The sequence below is a fragment of the Coregonus clupeaformis genome, chromosome 7 (genome assembly GCF_020615455.1).
Source record: "Coregonus clupeaformis isolate EN_2021a chromosome 7, ASM2061545v1, whole genome shotgun sequence".
Taxonomy (NCBI): domain Eukaryota; kingdom Metazoa; phylum Chordata; class Actinopteri; order Salmoniformes; family Salmonidae; genus Coregonus; species Coregonus clupeaformis.
Genome location: NC_059198.1, coordinates 40902079 through 40919409, shown reverse-complemented (window position 1 = coordinate 40919409; position 17331 = coordinate 40902079). Strand labels below are relative to the sequence as shown.

At 47.2% G+C, this 17331-nt stretch overlaps 1 protein-coding gene across 14 annotated transcripts in view; it reads right to left on the bottom strand.

The window, feature by feature from the left end:
* Nucleotides 1–17331, bottom strand: part of ptprma (protein tyrosine phosphatase receptor type Ma) — a 260636-nt gene that overhangs the window by 96967 nt on the left and 146338 nt on the right. For all 14 annotated transcript variants that reach the window (XM_041879910.2, XM_041879912.2, XM_041879922.2 and 11 more), the window contains exons 8-11: nt 16147–16455; nt 14105–14214; nt 7421–7622; nt 7107–7209 (exon numbers count right to left, since the gene is read on the bottom strand). In XM_041879910.2, the coding sequence (XP_041735844.2) occupies nt 7107–7209; nt 7421–7622; nt 14105–14214; nt 16147–16455 (724 nt within the window). The remainder of the gene's footprint in view (nt 1–7106; nt 7210–7420; nt 7623–14104; nt 14215–16146; nt 16456–17331) is intronic.

Here is a 17331-nt window from a genome sequence, read left to right as displayed (position 1 = left end):
CTCCCCCTCTCTCTCCACATCCCTCCCTCCCCCTCTCCCCCTCTCCCCCTCTCTCCACATCCCTCCCCCCTCTCTCCACATCCCTCCCTCTTCTCTCTCCCTCCCTCTCTCCCCTCTCCCCCCTCTATCCCCCCATCCCCCCTCTCTCCCTACCTCTCAATCTCTCCCCCTCTCTCTCCCCTCTCTCCACATCCCTCCCTCCCTCCCCCCTCTCCACATCCCTCCCTCCCTCCCTCTATCCCCTCCATCCCCCTCTCCCTACCTCTCACTCCCCTCCATCCCCCTCTCCCTACCTCTCACTCTCCCCCTCTCTCTCCCCCCTCACTCTCCCCTCTCCTTCCCCCCTCCCTCTCCCCTCCTCCTCCCTTCCTCCTTCTCTCCCCCTTCCACCCCCCCTCCCTCTCACTCTCCCCTTCCATCCCCCCTCCCTCTCACTCTCCCCCTCTCTCTCTCCCCTCCACCCCCCCTCTCTCTCTCCCCTCCATCCCCCTCTCTCTCTCCCCCTCACTCTCCCCTCTCCTTTCCCCCTCACTCTCCCTCCCCCTCCCCCCTTCCCTCCCATTCCTCTCCTCCTCCCTTCCCTCCCTTCCTCTCCTCCTCCCTTCCTCCTTCTCTCTCCCTCCCTCCCTCTCACCCTCCATCCCCCTCCCTCTCACCCCCCACTCTCCCCTCTCCTTCCCCCCTCACTCTCCCTCATCCCTCCCCCTTCCCCTGCCCACTCTCCCTCATCCCTCCCCCCTTCCCCTCCCCATCCCCCTCCCTCTCTCCCCCTCTCCCTCTCCCATCCCTCTCCCTCCTCATCCCTCCCTCCCCTCATCCCTCCCTCTCCCCCCCTCTCCCTCTCCTAACCCTCTCTCCCTCCTCATCCCTCCCTCCCCTCATCCCTCCCTCTCCCCTCCCTCTCTCTATCTCCCCCTCTCTCTCCCACCTCTCTCCACATCCCTCCCTCCCCCTCTCTATCTCCCCCTCTCTCTCCACATCCCTCCCTCCCCCTCTCCCTCCCCCTCCCTCTCTCTCCCCCTCTCCCTCCCTCTCTCTCCCCCTCTCCCCTCATCCCTCCCTCTCTCCCCCCTCTCTCTCTCCCCCCCTCTCTCTCCCCCCTCCCTCCCTCTCTCTCCCCCTCCCTCCCCCTCTCCCCTCCCTCCCTCCCTCTCCCCTTCCCCTCCTCCCCCCTCTCTCTCCCTCTCCCCTCCCTTCTCTCTCCCCCTTCCCCTCTCTCTCCCTCTCCCTCCAAATCCCTCTCCCCCCTCTCCCCCTCCCTTCTCTCTCCCTCCCTTCTCTCTCCCCCCTCCCCCCTCCCTTCTCTCCCTCTCTCTCCCCCCTTCCTCCTCCCCTCCCTCCCCCTCCCTTCTCTCCCCTCTTTCTCCCCCTCCCACTCCCCTCCTCCTCCTCCCCTCTCCCCTTCCTCCTTCTCTCCCCCTCTCTCTCCCCTTCCCTCTCCCTCCAAATCCCTCTCCCCCCCCTCTCTCTCTCTCTCCCTCCCTCTCCCTCCCTCCCTCCAAATCCCTCTCTCTCCCCCTCCCTCCCACTCTCTCTCTCCCTCCGGAGTGTTGCTGGCTCCAAAGCGCTGGGTAAACGATTGTCTTGGCACAGGGGGTGAGGAGGAGGAATGTGGAGGGGGTTTGTGTGTGTGTGTGTGTCTGTCTATATGCGTGTGTGCTTGTGTGTGAGTGCGGGGTGGTGTGTGTCCTAGCCCTGGTACGGCAGATTCGACACATTAGCGCGAGCGCTAACGTGACTGACAGTAATCCATTTAAAGGAGCAACTGGCCCCTGGTTAGGCTGCCATTGTAGCACCACATGTATGTAACGCTGCCAGACAGACCGCCCTTCAAACACCAGCCTGTCAATGATCCAGTCCCTCACAAGGCTTTATGCCCCAAATGCGAGATGACAGAGGTATTTTTGTGTGCGTCCCGACTCATTGCTTTTACCAAATGTATACAATCAGTTTGAAGGGTTGCAGTCTTATTGAAATCTATCATGGCAAAACATCTGGTGTTTCACAATCAAATCTGGCTGGCTCAATCCCATCGCCAGGGAGCACTCTCATTATGGTGAGCAAGTAGTCATGTTCTTACACAGTATGTGGTGTATACGTTTTGATCTCTTTGAGCCTTTGACAGGGTAACCAGCATGTAATGAACAACATCAATTCCAATGCTACCGACTCCCTTCATGTTAAAACAAAGTGATAAAAATAGATGCGTCATCTCCAAAGAAGAACGGTGGCATTTGATAATGAATTGATCAAAAGCTCATATGGTTTTTCTTAATTCACTCCACTGTGTTACCTCTTCAGCCACTTATTGTGGAATGCAAAAGGCTCCAGGTATGACAGTCTGTGCATATCAGTGTGGTATGATTCACAATTAAATTCTCTCTCTCTCTCTCTCTCTCTCTCTCTCTCTCTCTCTCTCTCTCTCTCTCTCTCTCTCTCTCTCTCTCTCTCTCTCTCTCTCTCTCTCTCTCTCTCTCTCTCTCTCTCTCTCTCTCTCTCTCTCTCTCTCTCTCTCTCTCTCTCTCTCTCTCTCTCTCTCTCTCTCTCTCTCTCTCTCTCTCTCTCTCTCTCTCTCTCTCTCTCTCTCTCTCTCTCTCTCTCTCTCTCTCTCTCTCTCTCTCTCTCTCTCTCTCTCTCTCTCTCTCTCTCTCTCTCTCTCTCTCTCTCTCTCTCTCTCTCTCTCTCTCTCTCTCTCTCTCTCTCTCTCTCTCTCTCTCTCTCTCTCTCTCTCTCTCTCTCTCTCTCATAATATGCTGGAGGGAGTAAAAGAGGAGACTCCTTCAAATCCTCTGTTTTTCATCAAAATCCTCATTTTTTCTCTCCTGTCCTGTATTTTTCTCCTTGACTTTCAAATTAGTTTCTTGTCTCCTTAGCCAACCCGCCTGTTCTTTGAAGGGATATGGAGATCCTGACTAAGTGTGTTTGCCACCTTTCTTCTCTAGACAGACTGCTACATATATGTAACAACTGAGTAGCTGGCAAGCGTGCACGCACAATTTGATTCAGAGTGCTGAGATCACCTTCCTACACAAAAGGTACACTTTGAAGGAGACCCTTCTTAATGTCATGGACCTTTAAAATACATGCATGTTAATGAGCATATTCGCCTATTGAATGGAAATGCACCCTGCGTTGTCAAGCCAGAATACTGCTGTCACCAAGGCCTAGGAATCTCAAAGAAACGTCAAAGGCCTAGAAATTGGGAGTCATACTTAATCATTGTTATTGTTCTATGCAGTAGTACTACATATTACGTCACTTAATTGACAGTTGATAATGCTCTTCAATATACAATATCAGAATTTCTCAAATGTGCCATGAAATGACAAATAATCCCCAATTAATCATACAGTGGGGAGAACAAGTATTTGATACACTGCCAATTTAGCAGGTTTTCCTACTTACAAAGCATGTAGAGGTCTGTAATTTTTATCATAGGTACACTTCAACTGTGAGAGACGGAACATAAAACAAAAATCCAGAAAATCACATTGTATGATTTTTAAGTAATTCATTTGCATTTTATTGCATGACATAAGTATTTGATACATCAGAAAAGCAGAACTTAATATTTGGTACATAAACCTTTGTTTGCAATTACAGAGATCATACGTTTCCTGTAGGTCTTGACCAGGTTTGCACACACTGCAGCAGGGATATTGGCCCACTCCTCCATACAGACCTTCTCCAGATCCTTCAGGTTCCGGGGCTGTCACTGGGCAATACGGACTTTAAGCTCCCTCCAAAGATTTTCTATTGGGTTCAGGTCTGGAGACTGGCTAGGCCACTCCAGGACCTTGAGATGCTTCTTACGGAGCCACTCCTTAGTTGCCCTGACTGTGTGTTTCGGGTCGTTGTCATGCTGGAAGACCCAGCCACGACCCATCTTCAATGCTCTTACTGAGGGAAGGAGGTTGTTGGCCAAGATGTCGCGATACATGGCCCCATCCATCCTCCCCTCAATACGGTGCAGTCGTCCTGTCCCCTTTGCAGAAAAGCATCCCCAAAGAATGATGTTTCCACCTCCATGCTTCACGGTTGGGATGGTGTTCTTGGGGTTGTACTCATCCTTCTTCTTCCTCCAAACACAGCGAGTGGAGTTTAGACCAAAAAGCTCTATTTTTGTCTCATCAGACCACATGACCTTCTCCCATTCCTCCTCTGGATCATCCAGATGGTCATTGGCAAACTTCAGACGGGCCTGGACATGCGCTGGCTTGAGTAGGGGGACCTTGCGTGCACTGCAGGATTTTAATCCATGACGGCGTAGTGTGTTACTAATGGTTTTCTTTGAGACTGTGGTCCCAGCTCTCTTCAGGTCATTGACCAGGTCCTGCCGTGTAGTTCTGGGCTGATCCCTCACCTTCCTTATGATCATTGATGCCCCACGAGGTGAGATCTTGCATGGAGCCCCAGACCGAGGGTGATTGACCGTCATCTTGAACTTCTTCCATTTTCTAATAATTGCGCCAACAGTTGTTGCCTTCTCACCAAGCTGCTTGTCTATTGTCCTACTCTCTGGTCTTGGCCATTGTGGAGAGGTTGGAGTCTGTTTGATTGAGTGTGTGGACAGGTGTCTTTTATACAGGTAACGAGTTCAAACAGGTGCAGTTAATACAGGTAATGAGTGGAGAACAGGAGGGCTTCTTAAAGAAAAACTAACAGGTCTGTGAGAGCCGGAATTCTTACTGGTTGGTAGGTGATCAAATACTTATGTCATGCAATAAAATGCAAATGAATTACTTAAAAATCATACAATGTGATTTTCTGGATTTTTGTTTTAGATTCCGTCTCTCACAGTTGAAGTGCACCTATGATAAAAATTACAGACCTCTAAATGCTTTGTAAGTAGGAAAACCTGCAAAATCGGCAGTGTATCAAATACTTGTTCTCCCCACTGTATATCGCTCCAATTTACAGCCTTTGGTTTTCTTAAATTTCCTGGTGTGCCATTGTGCTGGGATTAGGGAGAGTTATACAAACCAGCGAACATTTTAGCCGCCAAATCCCCTCTTTCATCTTATAGCGAATCCCTACCAGTCAACAAAAGACGGCCTCAATGCGCTAATTAGTGAATCCTGTGATTTCATTAAGTCCCATTAACTGTAATTAAGATGGCAACGACGGGCCCACATGACAGAATGACAGTCGTTGAGAGGTCATCAGGGAGAAAAAAAGTGTACCTGATTGGGATTGGAGGACTGGAGCAGGGCTGACAGTTTTCAAATTTTTGGTGTTAATCTTAACGTACAGTAGTGGTATTTTGTTGGGGCGTTGTGACACCTGTCATTGGTGACACTATTGTTAAATTAAAAGGATCATGTTTGACGGCGCATGAATTCCAGTGTCCTACTTTTTGTGGATATCTTGCGGGTGTTTGGCTCAGTCTACCTTATATAAATAATAACAATATGCCACTTAGTGTACAGTGAGTGCATTCCTTTTTAGAATGTGATCGGCAGGTGAAAAGGGCTAATATCCTTACTGTCCGCCTGTGTAACTTAGGCTCTATTCATGTGAGGTGGAGAGAGAGGCCTCTGTGTTTCTCTCAGTGTCTTTTGTCACTTTGCTCAAACGGCCATTAAAGTGGCTTTAGACAGGAGTGGACAGTAAATATTTCATGATGGGCCACCAGGTGCTAAAGCAAATGCTAATTTATTTATACCGGCTGGTTTCTTCATACTAAAGGACTTTTATCCTTTCTTTTGATAACAGAGACAGGTTGTCGTGTGTGTGTGTGTGCGTGAGTGTGCAAGTGTGTGTGTGTGCCCGTAGAGACACTGGTTATATCCTCAGTCTGAAACATTAAAACACTTAATCACTCTAGCTGCTGGCCAGCCCCTGTGTGTGTGTGTGTGTGTGTGTGTGTGTGTGTGTGGGTCTATGAATGATTAAAAGAGCACAGGGCTTGTGATAATGTCGTCTTAATGCAGTGCAAGGACTTCATGACTAAAGAACAAACTACAGTAATGACAGTAGTAGGATATCCTGTCTATGTGTGAGGGACAACTTCAGGCCTACCGGCTAGCATATTTGCAGTCTGTACACTGATATACAGTGGGGAGAACAAGTACTTGATACACTGCCGATTTTGCAGGTTCCTACTTACAAAGCATGTAGAGGTCTGTCATTTTTATCATAGGTACACAATAAAATGCAAATTAATTACTTAAAAATCATACAATGTGATTTTCTGGATTTTTGTTTTAGATTCCGTCTCTCACAGTTGAAGTGTGTACCTATGATAACAATTACAGACCTCTACATGCTTTGTAAGTAGGAAAACCTGCAAAATCAGCAGTGTATCAAATACTTGTTCTCCCCACTGTACGTACACACACACTTTCTCGCTCTCTCTTACACACACACACACACACACACACACACACACACACACACACACACACACACACACGCCTGGGCATTTAGTGCCAGACAAATTACAGCCGTAGGTTTCGTGGAGAGCTCGAAGGCAGCACTAGCAGCAAAGGCCAACGAGGGAAGGATAACATAGCTGGGGTGTGGGAACCTGCCAACGCTGTTATTGATTTCTCTCTCAACAGGTGACAAATGAAAAAGGCCCAAACCACCGTTTGTGCTCCCAGGCAAGCATATTTCTGTTTATTTACAGCACTGTGCAAATCAAAGGAGAGACACCCTTGACCACAATCTGTGCTTCCAGAAGAAGTACCTGGAAACATAAGAGGAAGAATCGAGAAGTAGAGAGAGAAGGAGATTGAGATTGTTCATCTTTGGAGAGAACAACTTCATTCTCATCTTCAAAAGGCAAAACAAGTTCTGCTTGCTCAGATCAAATGCCCACATTAATACATGGTGATCATGTTAAAAAACTAAATATTTTGGTGTGGATAATATCGCCAGCCTCCCAAGCCAATTACAATCAATTAGGACGGAGGGCCGTCAGAGGGAGACGGCTGTGGTGGTTGGTGGCTAGCGAGGGCCATTTGTGGGGTGAAAAATTGTGGGAGCGAGAGGAGGAGAGGAGGACAGTGGCGGGAGTGAGGGCAGGGTGTTAATTGGTGTGTGTGTTCATGTGTGTGCGACATGCGTGTGTGTAGGGCTGTTTGACGTGTGAATAGGCCTACCTGACAGGGGCGCCTCGGCTCTGGGCAGGCTTCAGCAGGACAGTGACCGTGCTGTCTGTCTGGTTCAGGGGAGTCTCCTGGTCATAGCCTGGCATCAACGGAGCTGGGGGGGGACACAGGAGCACATGAGAGTGTGATTTGACTGACAAATACAGACAGACAGAGCCATAACAGCAAGTACACACAAATGCAGACAACCAGGAACAACAAACACTGCTATAGATTACTGGGGATCTCCTGGAGGATTTAGGGCTCTACAGTACATGTTGTCCAGGATTATTGGTTAGTTGGTCCTGGTCATTGTTTCTACTCACCTGAGATCTTGGTGGTGAACTGGGTGATGACGGGGGGTCCGAATCCCTTGACGGTGCTGGCCCGGATGGTGAAGGAGTAGGTGGAGCCGGGGTAGAGACCTACGAACACGTGGGACGTCTCGTTGCTGAACTTAAACACCTTGCCGCTCTGGTTGGTCAGGTCAAACTCTGTGTCGAAGGAGCTCAAGGCCTTGTAGGAGATCTGTGGATTGACACAAGCTAGATTAGATGATTGGAGATGACAAGTTTATATCTATGTTTCAAAACTAGCGTCAGGCTTGCTATGGTCATAGCTATGGTTAGTTTTGGTGTATGGTAAGGATAATGGGGTACATCTATAAAACTATAATGTACTACAATGCTGAAAGAGTTGGAGCACGAAGTTAGAGTTGCATCCAGAGCCCTTGATAGTGAAACAAGGCCTGAACTTTCCATAGAAGCTTCATTCAAGTCTGTCACAATGTTGGAAAGGGAGGAACTTGTGGGCAAAACTGCAGAGAGATAACGCTCAGCTCCAATGTCATTTCCGTGATGGATTGAATAAGCGAGAGTTTGGGCGGGGGGTGGGAAACTGTTGTTTTATTCTAAACCCCCCCATCCCATTCCATCGAGCAGGAGATTGGAGCCCCAGGAATTTCTTTCTGAAAGGGAGTGCTCTCTCTCTTGGAAAGCTTCATTTAAATAAATCATTCGGTCTCCCCTATTAGAAAGCGCCATTATTATTCAGTTCTGATTCCCAATTAAGAAGCACAATGGGGAGTGTTGGAGTGCGGTGGCGGCCATTTGTATCCATCAGGTGTGAAATGCTGCTGCTCAGGACTTCATCAGGAGGGCGGGAGGGAGGCAGGGAGGGAAGAAGGAACGCATCTGGATCATTTAAAAAGGCTAGATAGCTAGCGTTGAGCAGTATTATCACACACAAGGCTGATTGGTGGGGTGAGGGATTTTCAGTTTAGAAAGGGGTTGGGAAAGGAGGATTAGATAGGGTTCAGTTAGGAAAAGGAACAGGGGAAGTCACCATGGTGACTTTGGTCATGTTTTGGTCAGTGCCACACAAGGCAACACTGAATGGTATGATGACACCTTCACCTTGGCAAATCTGCTCCAAACAATGAATGACACACTTGCAATGAACAGAAACAGAAACAACATTTCCTAGTGAACAACTCCTAGGTAGTCCTACATACAGAGCTATTGAAGTACTTAATGACTTATGACAATAAAAGTTTGCTTGTACCACCAGTCATAATAGAATAGCCCTGAATTCATCTGAACGCAAGGGCCACCTGTACATCTTCAAGGCAATGCCCCAAAGAACGAGCCCACACTACAATTGCCGAACTGAGACAAAGCACAATAAAGATGTGACAACCCTGAACAAAAAGCTGTTTTGGAGTGAGAGGTGCATGGCTCACAGTCAAATACTGAAGAGCATATGAGACAAGCTGAATGTCAGCGAATGATAGTAATAATGGGGTTGACTCCATCAGTCTAATGAGGCAGAAAAAAACGTTTGATTTGTCCAACTGGATCACAATCCCAGCTCAGAGTTACAGGGGGTGGAAGTGACAGAATATAATTTAATTATGTGCATACCTGACAGCTTAATTGGATAATTTTTGCATAAATTGGGTTCTGGTACAATGGCTCTTTTGAACGCACTAAAAAGCCTCTAACGTCGCATTGTGTGACGAGCGGAAGTGCATGTCAAACGCAAGTCAAACGCTGCGATGGGAGAAACATGTAGGACTACAGTAGCCTATGCACATGTACAGTGCTTTACAACAATTGTTTTATGTACAAATGTGGATTATAGGAAACCACACAGCTATAAGACTCAAACAGTTATTAAGTTGTGAAAGTTATTTTGAGGTTGTGCAAATGTTGAAGAGGGCCAGATGTTTCCGTCTTGACACCACAGTGTTGTTGAAGGGTATTTCAAAAGTCTGCAATCTTTATAAATACTGGATGATGTCAGACAGATTAAGTGCAGCATGTTTCACCCTGTCTAAGGTATGCCCCACGCTCCTGTTAAAGGTCCTATGACAACCAGGCTCAACTACTGTATGCCTCCAGTTTCTATTCCAGCAGCTTGAGGAATAACTCTACAGTTGTTAACTGCCTATTTTAACAGTGTTCGCTACAATCATACGTTTGGTCCCTTCCATCTTTGAAGATCATACTGTATATTCTCTGATTGACTCACAATTGATTTATGAGAACATATCACAAGGAAGAGATACTTCAGTAATATTCAATAAAAGAGGTATCCCGTTCTGCCACACTGCTGACTTGTGCATACTCACTAACTCAGAGAAACAATTATACTTTTGACTTATCCCCAAAACTTGGAATACGGGAGTCTGATTGAACAAGGCCCCAAGTTGTAACTTTAATTTCCTCCCTGGTTGTTGGAGAAACTTGTTTAATTCCTTGTCAGTTGTATTACGAGCTCCACTCTGGGGCACAGGGCTGAGATGGTTTTGGGAGTGCTGTCGGAGTGCTGTCGGAGGGGGTTCAGCGGGTAATAGATTGTGTTAACAAGCCTCAGTGCGTGCAGGCCTTAAGGTTATTAGGTTGGATTTATTAGATAATTAAGGGCCCGGAGTGAATGAAAGATGGAAGCCGCCCGGCTCCTGCCAGGCACAAGATGGATGTGTTGAGAGAGAGAGAGAGAGAGACAGAGAGAGAGACAGAGAGAGAGAGACAGAGAGAGAGAGAGAGAGACAGAGAGAGAGAGAGAGACAGACAGACAGACAGACAGACAGACAGAGATACAGACAGAGAGCGAGCGAGAGAAAGACAGACAGACAGAGAGCGAGCGAGACCGAGAGAGAAAGACAGACAGAGGAAGACTGAGAGAGAGACACAGACAGAGAGAGACAGACGGAGAGAGACAGATGGAGAGACACAGAGAGAGAGACAGAGAGAGAGACACAGAGAGTGAGACAGAGAGAGCGAGACACAGACGGAGCGAGACACAGACAGAGCGAGACACAGAGAGAGAGCGAGACACAGAGAGAGAGCGAGACACAGAGAGAGAGCGAGACACAGAGAGAGAGCGAGACACAGAGAGAGAGCGAGACAGAGAGAGAGCGAGAGAGAGAGCGAGAGACACAGAGAGAGAAAGAGAGCAGAAACCTACCAGAAAACAATTAGCCAACACCAATTTCAATCCCTTTTAGACAACTTCCTGGACAAAATGTTTCACTGCAAAAGTGAAGGGGTAAACTTGGCAGTAGAAAGCCTAAATAGTACATTTGACCTCTCAGCATCCCTATCAAATCTAAACATTTCAACCAGACAACCTAAGAAAATGAACAACAATGACAAATGGTTTGATGAAGAATGCAAAAACCTAAGAAAGGAATTGAGGAACCTATCCAACCAAAAACACAGAGACCCAGAAAACCTGAGCCTACGCCTTCACTATAGAGCCCCACAGTGGAGATGTTATAATACCCATAAAACCTAGCGGTCAAACAGGGAAATGGTTCCAATAGTTTTTCCACCATTCATTTTTCCCATTTTGGAAACACTTAAAATAAGGGCTGTGTTTCGTGTAGGCTTACCCTGACGTAACGTTTTGATAACCATGTAAAATCTCTCTTGGACAAGTTGACTTTTAACAATATACATTGCTCAAAAAAATAAAGGGAACACTTAAACAACACAATGTAACTCCAAGTCAATCACACTTCTGTGAAATCAAACTGTCCACTTAGGAAGCAACACTGATTGACAATAAATGTCACATGCTGTTGTGCAAATGGAATAGACAACAGGTGGAAATTATAGGCAATTAGCAAGACACCCCCAATAAAGGACTGGTTTTGCAGGTGGTGACCACAGACCACTTCTCAGTTCCTATGCTTCCTGGCTGATGTTTTGGTCACTTTTGAATGCTGGCGGTGCTTTCACTCTAGTGGTAGCATGAGACGGAGTCTACAACCCCCACACAAGTGGCTCAGGTAGTGCAGCTCATCCAGGATGGCACATCAATGCGAGCTGTGGCAAGAAGGTTTGCTGTGTCTGTCAGCGTAGTGTCCAGAGCATGGAGGCGCTACCAGGAGACAGGCCAGTACATCAGGAGACGTGGAGGAGGCCGTAGGAGGGCAACAACCTATCAGCAGGACTGCTACCTCCGCCTTTGTGCAAGGAGGAGCACTGCCAGAGCCCTGCAAAATGACCTCCAGCAGGCCACAAATGTGCACGTGTCTGCTCAAACGGTCAGAAACAGACTCCATGAGGGTGGTATGAGGGCCCGACGTCCATAGGTGGGGGTTGTGCTTACAGCCCAACACCGTGCAGGACGTTTGGCATTTGCCAGAGAACACCAAGATTGGCAAATTCGCCACTGGCGCCCTGTGCTCTTCACAGATGGAAGCAGGTTCACACTGAGCACATGTGACAGACGTGACAGAGTCTGGAGACGCCGTGGAGAACGTTCTGCTGCCTGCAACATCCTCCAGCATGACCGGTTTGGCGGTGGGTCAGTCATGGTGTGGGGGTGGCATTTCTTTGGGGGGCCGCACAGCCCTCCATGTGCTCGCCAGAGGTAGCCTGACTGCCATTAGGTACCGAGATGAGATCCTCAGACCCCTTGTGAGACCATATGCTGGTGCGGTTGGCCCTGGGTTCCTCCTAATGCAAGACAATACTAGACCTCATGTGGCTGGAGTATGTCAGCAGTTCCTGCAAGAGGAAGGCATTGATGCTATGGACTGGCCCGCCCGTTCCCCAGACCTGAATCCAATTGAGCACATCTGGGACATCATGCCTCGCTCCATCCACCAACGCCACGTTGCACCACAGACTGTCCAGGAGTTGGCGGATGCTTTAGTCCAGGCCTGGGAGGAGATCCCTCAGGAGACCATCCGCCACCTCATCAGGAGCATGCCCAGGCGTTGTAGGGAGGTCATACACACTACTGAGCCTCATTTTGACTTGTTTTAAGGACATTACATCAAAGTTGGATCACCCTGTAGTGTGGTTTTCCACTTTAATTTTGAGGGTTACTCCAAATCCAGACCTCCATGGGTTGATAAATTTGATTTCCATTGATAATTTTTGTGGGATTTTGTTGTCAGCACATTCAACTATGTAAAGAAAAAAGTATTTAATAAGATTATTTCATTCATTCAGATCTAGGATGTGTTATTTTAGTGTTCCATTTATTTTTTTGAGCAGTGTATTTGGCATACTTATCATACTGTGGTACTCTATGGTGAAACACTAAAACAGTGCAAAAATACACAAGGAACAGCACGTCAGAAATCAGCTCAATGTAATTGAAGAATCCATAGAATCTAACCACTTCTGAGAAAATTGGAACACTAAAACAACAAAAGGAAGAGCTATCTATCCAAAATGGAGATGTATGGATAAACCACTTCTCCAATCTTGTTGGCCCTATAACAAAGAACAAACAGCCAAAACATATACATGATCAATTAAACATTTTAGAGTTAGCTATTAAAAAGACTACCAGAACCCACTGGATTCTCCAATTACATTGAATGAACTACATGACAAAATACAAACCCTTCAATCTAAAAAAAAGGCCTGTGGTGTTGATGGTCTCCTAAATGAAATGATCAAATATACAGACCACAAATTTCAATTGTCTATACTTAAACATCATCCTCAGCTCTGGCATCTTACTCAGTACTTGGAACCAAGGACTGATCACCCCAATCCACAAAAGTGGAGACAAATTCGACCCCAATAACTACTGTGGGATATGCGTCAACAGCAACCTTGGGAAAATCGTCTGCATTATCATTAATAGCAGACTCCTACATTTCCTCAGTGAAAACAATGTCCTGAGAAAATGTCAAGAAACACAATTAGACCCAACCACGAGAAAACAAAAAGATAATTACTTGGCACATTGGAAAAAAATCAACAGAAAAGCAGAGCAAACTGGAATGTTATTTGGCCCTAAATAGAGAGTACACAGTAGCAGAATATCTGACCACCGTGCCTGACCCACAATTAAGAAAATCCTTGACTATGTACAGACTCAGTGAGCATGGCCTTGCTATTGACAGAGGCTGCCAACAAAATGAGGTGGAAACAGAGCTGCACTTCCTAACCTGCCAAATATAGAGACACATATTTCCCTGAGATTACACAGACCCACAAAGAATTTGAAACCAAAACCAATCTTGATAAACTCCCATATCTATTAGGTGAAATACCACATTGTGCCACCACAGCAGCAAGATGTACGACCTGTTGCCACAAGAAAAGGGCAAGCAGTGGAGTACAAACACCATTGTTAATACAACCTATAATTATCTGTTTATTTTCCCTTTCATACTTCAACTATTTGCACATCGTTACAACACTGTACATAATAAATAATATAACATTTGAAATGTCTCTATTCTATTAAAACTTTTGTGAGTGTAATGTTGACTGTTAATTTCCCATTTGCTTATTGTCTATTCCACTTGCTTTGGCAATGAAAACACATGTTTCCCATGCTAATAAAGCCTCTTTGAATTGAATTGACAGAGAGCGAGAAACAGAGAGACACACAGAGAAAGAGACAGAGACCGAGGGGGGAGACAGAGAGCTGGGCCTGGGTGGGCGGATGGGCTCGGCAGTTTCTAAGATGATCTTACCTCATACTGCTTAATGATAATGTAGGTCTGGACGGGCTCACGCTTATCTTACCTCATACTGCTTAATGATACCGTAGGTCTGGACGGGCTCGCGCCATCGCAGGGCGATCTTCTCCTCGTACGTGCTCCCCTGGATGGACTCGAGTGGCACAGCACCAGGCACTAAGGAGGAGAGGGAAGAGGGGGAAATAAATTCTGAGCAAATTAAATATCGACCATTTTCGATATTGAGCCACTTCAACATCCTATTACTATCATAAATCGACATCGTGATTCCCATAGATTGGGTGGTTGGTTGGCGGCGAACTTGCTCCAGACCGCACTTGAACGGTTTGGTGAAAAGGATCACCTGAGGTCTCATGGGGGAGCAGGGCGGTCATGGTTGTGCAGCTGTCGGTCTATTCATTCTCCCTGACCCCAGTGAGGTCCTGAAACGTCTGTACAGTACATTTAGTCAAGCTGGATGTTCTGATATTGTCTCTTTCAACTACTTCAATAAGACACATTTGATGGAACCTCCTAAAAGCTGTGAGAGCACAGCATGGTTTGTTTTCCTTTATTGACTTGACAGCATTGCTGTAGATACACTACAGTAAACTGATACAGGGGCTTTACAGCGTGGCTGTAGGTACACTACAGTAAACTGATACAGAGGCTTTACAGCGTGGCTGTAGGTACACTACAGTAAACTGATACAGAGGCTTTACAGCGTGGCTGTAGGTACACTACAGTAAACTGATACAGAGGCTTTACAGCGTGGCTGTAGGTACACTACAGTAAACTGATACAGAGGCTTTACAGCGTGGCTGTAGGTACACTACAGTAAACTGATACAGAGGCTTTACAGCGTGGCTGTAGGTACACTACAGTAAACTGATAGAGGCTTTACAGCGTGGCTGTAGGTACACTACAGTAAACTGATACAGAGGCTTTACAGCGTGGCTGTAGGTACACTACAGTAAACTGATACAGAGGCTTTTCAGCGTGGCTGTAGGTACACTACAGTAAACTGATACAGAGGCTTTACAGCGTGGCTGTAGGTACACTACAGTAAACTGATACAGAGGCTTTACAGCGTGGCTGTAGGTACACTACAGTAAACTGATACAGGGGCTTTACAGCGTGGCTGTAGGTACACTACAGTAAACTGATGCAGCGCTCTGTTGTATATTGAATCAGAAGCATAACAAATTAGCATTAGGGTGAAGGACAGCTAGAGAATGTATGGACTCACTGGCAAAAAAGTTAAATGAAAGGAAAGCAAACCATTCCATTTCCTTACTCATAACAGGGTCAAAGGTTTCTAGTTTCTACATTTCTTTTTGAAAAGAGGTGCAACTTAAATGCACCTCCTATACTCGTGGAAAAGTTAAATTTGTTATCACACAGATAATTCCATTAGAGGTCCTTTGAACATTTGATATCAATTTGAATAACCTCCAAAGGGCTATTGAGGAGCAGAGTGAGATTGTAATTTTCAAATGGCCTTGACTCTTTATTTCTTCAAACTACAAGGAGGAAACAAACAAAGGAAGCATCACAGAAGTAGATGTAGGTGTACGTATCAAAAGGAGGTAATGTAAGTGCTTTCAAATAACTATCTTTCCCTTATTGAAACACAAGCCCTCATGCTTTTGTGCGCTCTTAGGCCCCAATGATGACCTTGAAAAGATGAATGTTGGAAGTGTTGGCAGGGCAGAGTTGGAATCAATTATATTTCAATATCTCCTTCCTTCCCTCTCTCTTCTTCCCATTCTCTCTCCCCCCCACCCTCTCGCTCTCTCCCCCACACCCTCTCGCTCTCTCCCCCCCAGCCTCTCGCTCTCTCCCCCCCAGCATCTCGCTCTCTCCCCCCCAGCATCTCCCTCCCCCCCTCTCTAGCTCTCTCCACCTAGCCTCTCGCTCTCTCCCCCACCCTCTCCCTCCCCCTCCCCCTCTAGCTCTCTCCCTCCCTCTCCTCTAGCTCTCTCCCTCCCACTCTCTCGTTCTCCCCCTCCCCCCTCTCCCTCCCACCCTCTCACTCTCCCCCACCCCTCTCGCTCCCCCCCCGCTCTTCCCTCCCCCCACCAGGTCTCCCTCTCTCTGTACACCCACCATCCTCGTCAGTCAGCACGTCCACGTCCGTGCTCTGCTTGATGCCCTCTGGGTTCCTCAGCACCAGCTTGACGCTGACGTTGGTGTAGGGCGACAGGTTCCGGATGGTGTGCTGCGGAGCCACACTCAGGGTGTCGTAGCACACCTCCTCCCGGGTCTCCTCCTTGCCGCCAGACCGGTAGCGGTACTGGACAGTCAGGTTGTAGCTGTGGCAGCGAGTCACGTTGTAGCCGAAGGGCTCCCAGCGCACTGTGATCTGCTTGGACTTGATGTCCACCACCTCCAGTCTTCGGGGGCCGTGCATGGGGTCTTCAGAGGAGACAGGAGGAGAGAAAGTTAGTCAATCATAAAGATAACATTAACACTAATTTATCACAGCCTGTGTCAAACATGGAGATTATTTCACATATTCAAACATTTGTCAAAAATATTTTAATATAGCTTTTTGTTATCTAAAGGCAAGGAATGTTGGCAAGCATTAAAAACAACATCCCAATCCCCCTAACTACCCAACCTTTACCTTCTGTGGCACTGTGTAAACCCCTCGCCTACCCGCTCTGACTGGGAATGGTAATGCTCCCAACACTGATCCTTGGGGTACCCGCACTCTGACAGGGAATAGTAATGGTCCCAACACTGATCCTTGGGGTACCCCCACTCTGACAGGGAATAGTAATGCTCCCAACACTGATCCTTGAGGTACCCCCACTCTGACAGGGAATAGTAATGGTCCCAACACTGATCCTTGGGGTACCCACACTCTGACAGGGAATAGTAATGCTCCCAACACTGATCGTTGGTGTACCTCGTCTGTACAGACAGCCCCATGCTCTAGAACCCATCAGATTTGATAAGACATCCATGGTTCCGGCTCTCTCTGAGCTCTACTCTCTCCCATGTGTTGGCAAAGACAGCAACACATAGCACTAATAGGATACATTTTTCATCCTGGGTTCAATTGGAAATCCATCGCTGTGGAATTTAGCGCTCTAACACTTAAGTAAGAGTTACATGGGCCATGCTGCTCTCTGACCGCGGGAGCCACCAGATAGGCAATTTGGTGAGCCCGGGTGGACTCTGATGAGGAGACCAAGCTCCAATTGAAGCTGGATGGAAACCATGAGTGGGCAAAACCCATTCAACTGTACTTTTATCATCCTCTCCATGTTCACAGACTCTGTGACA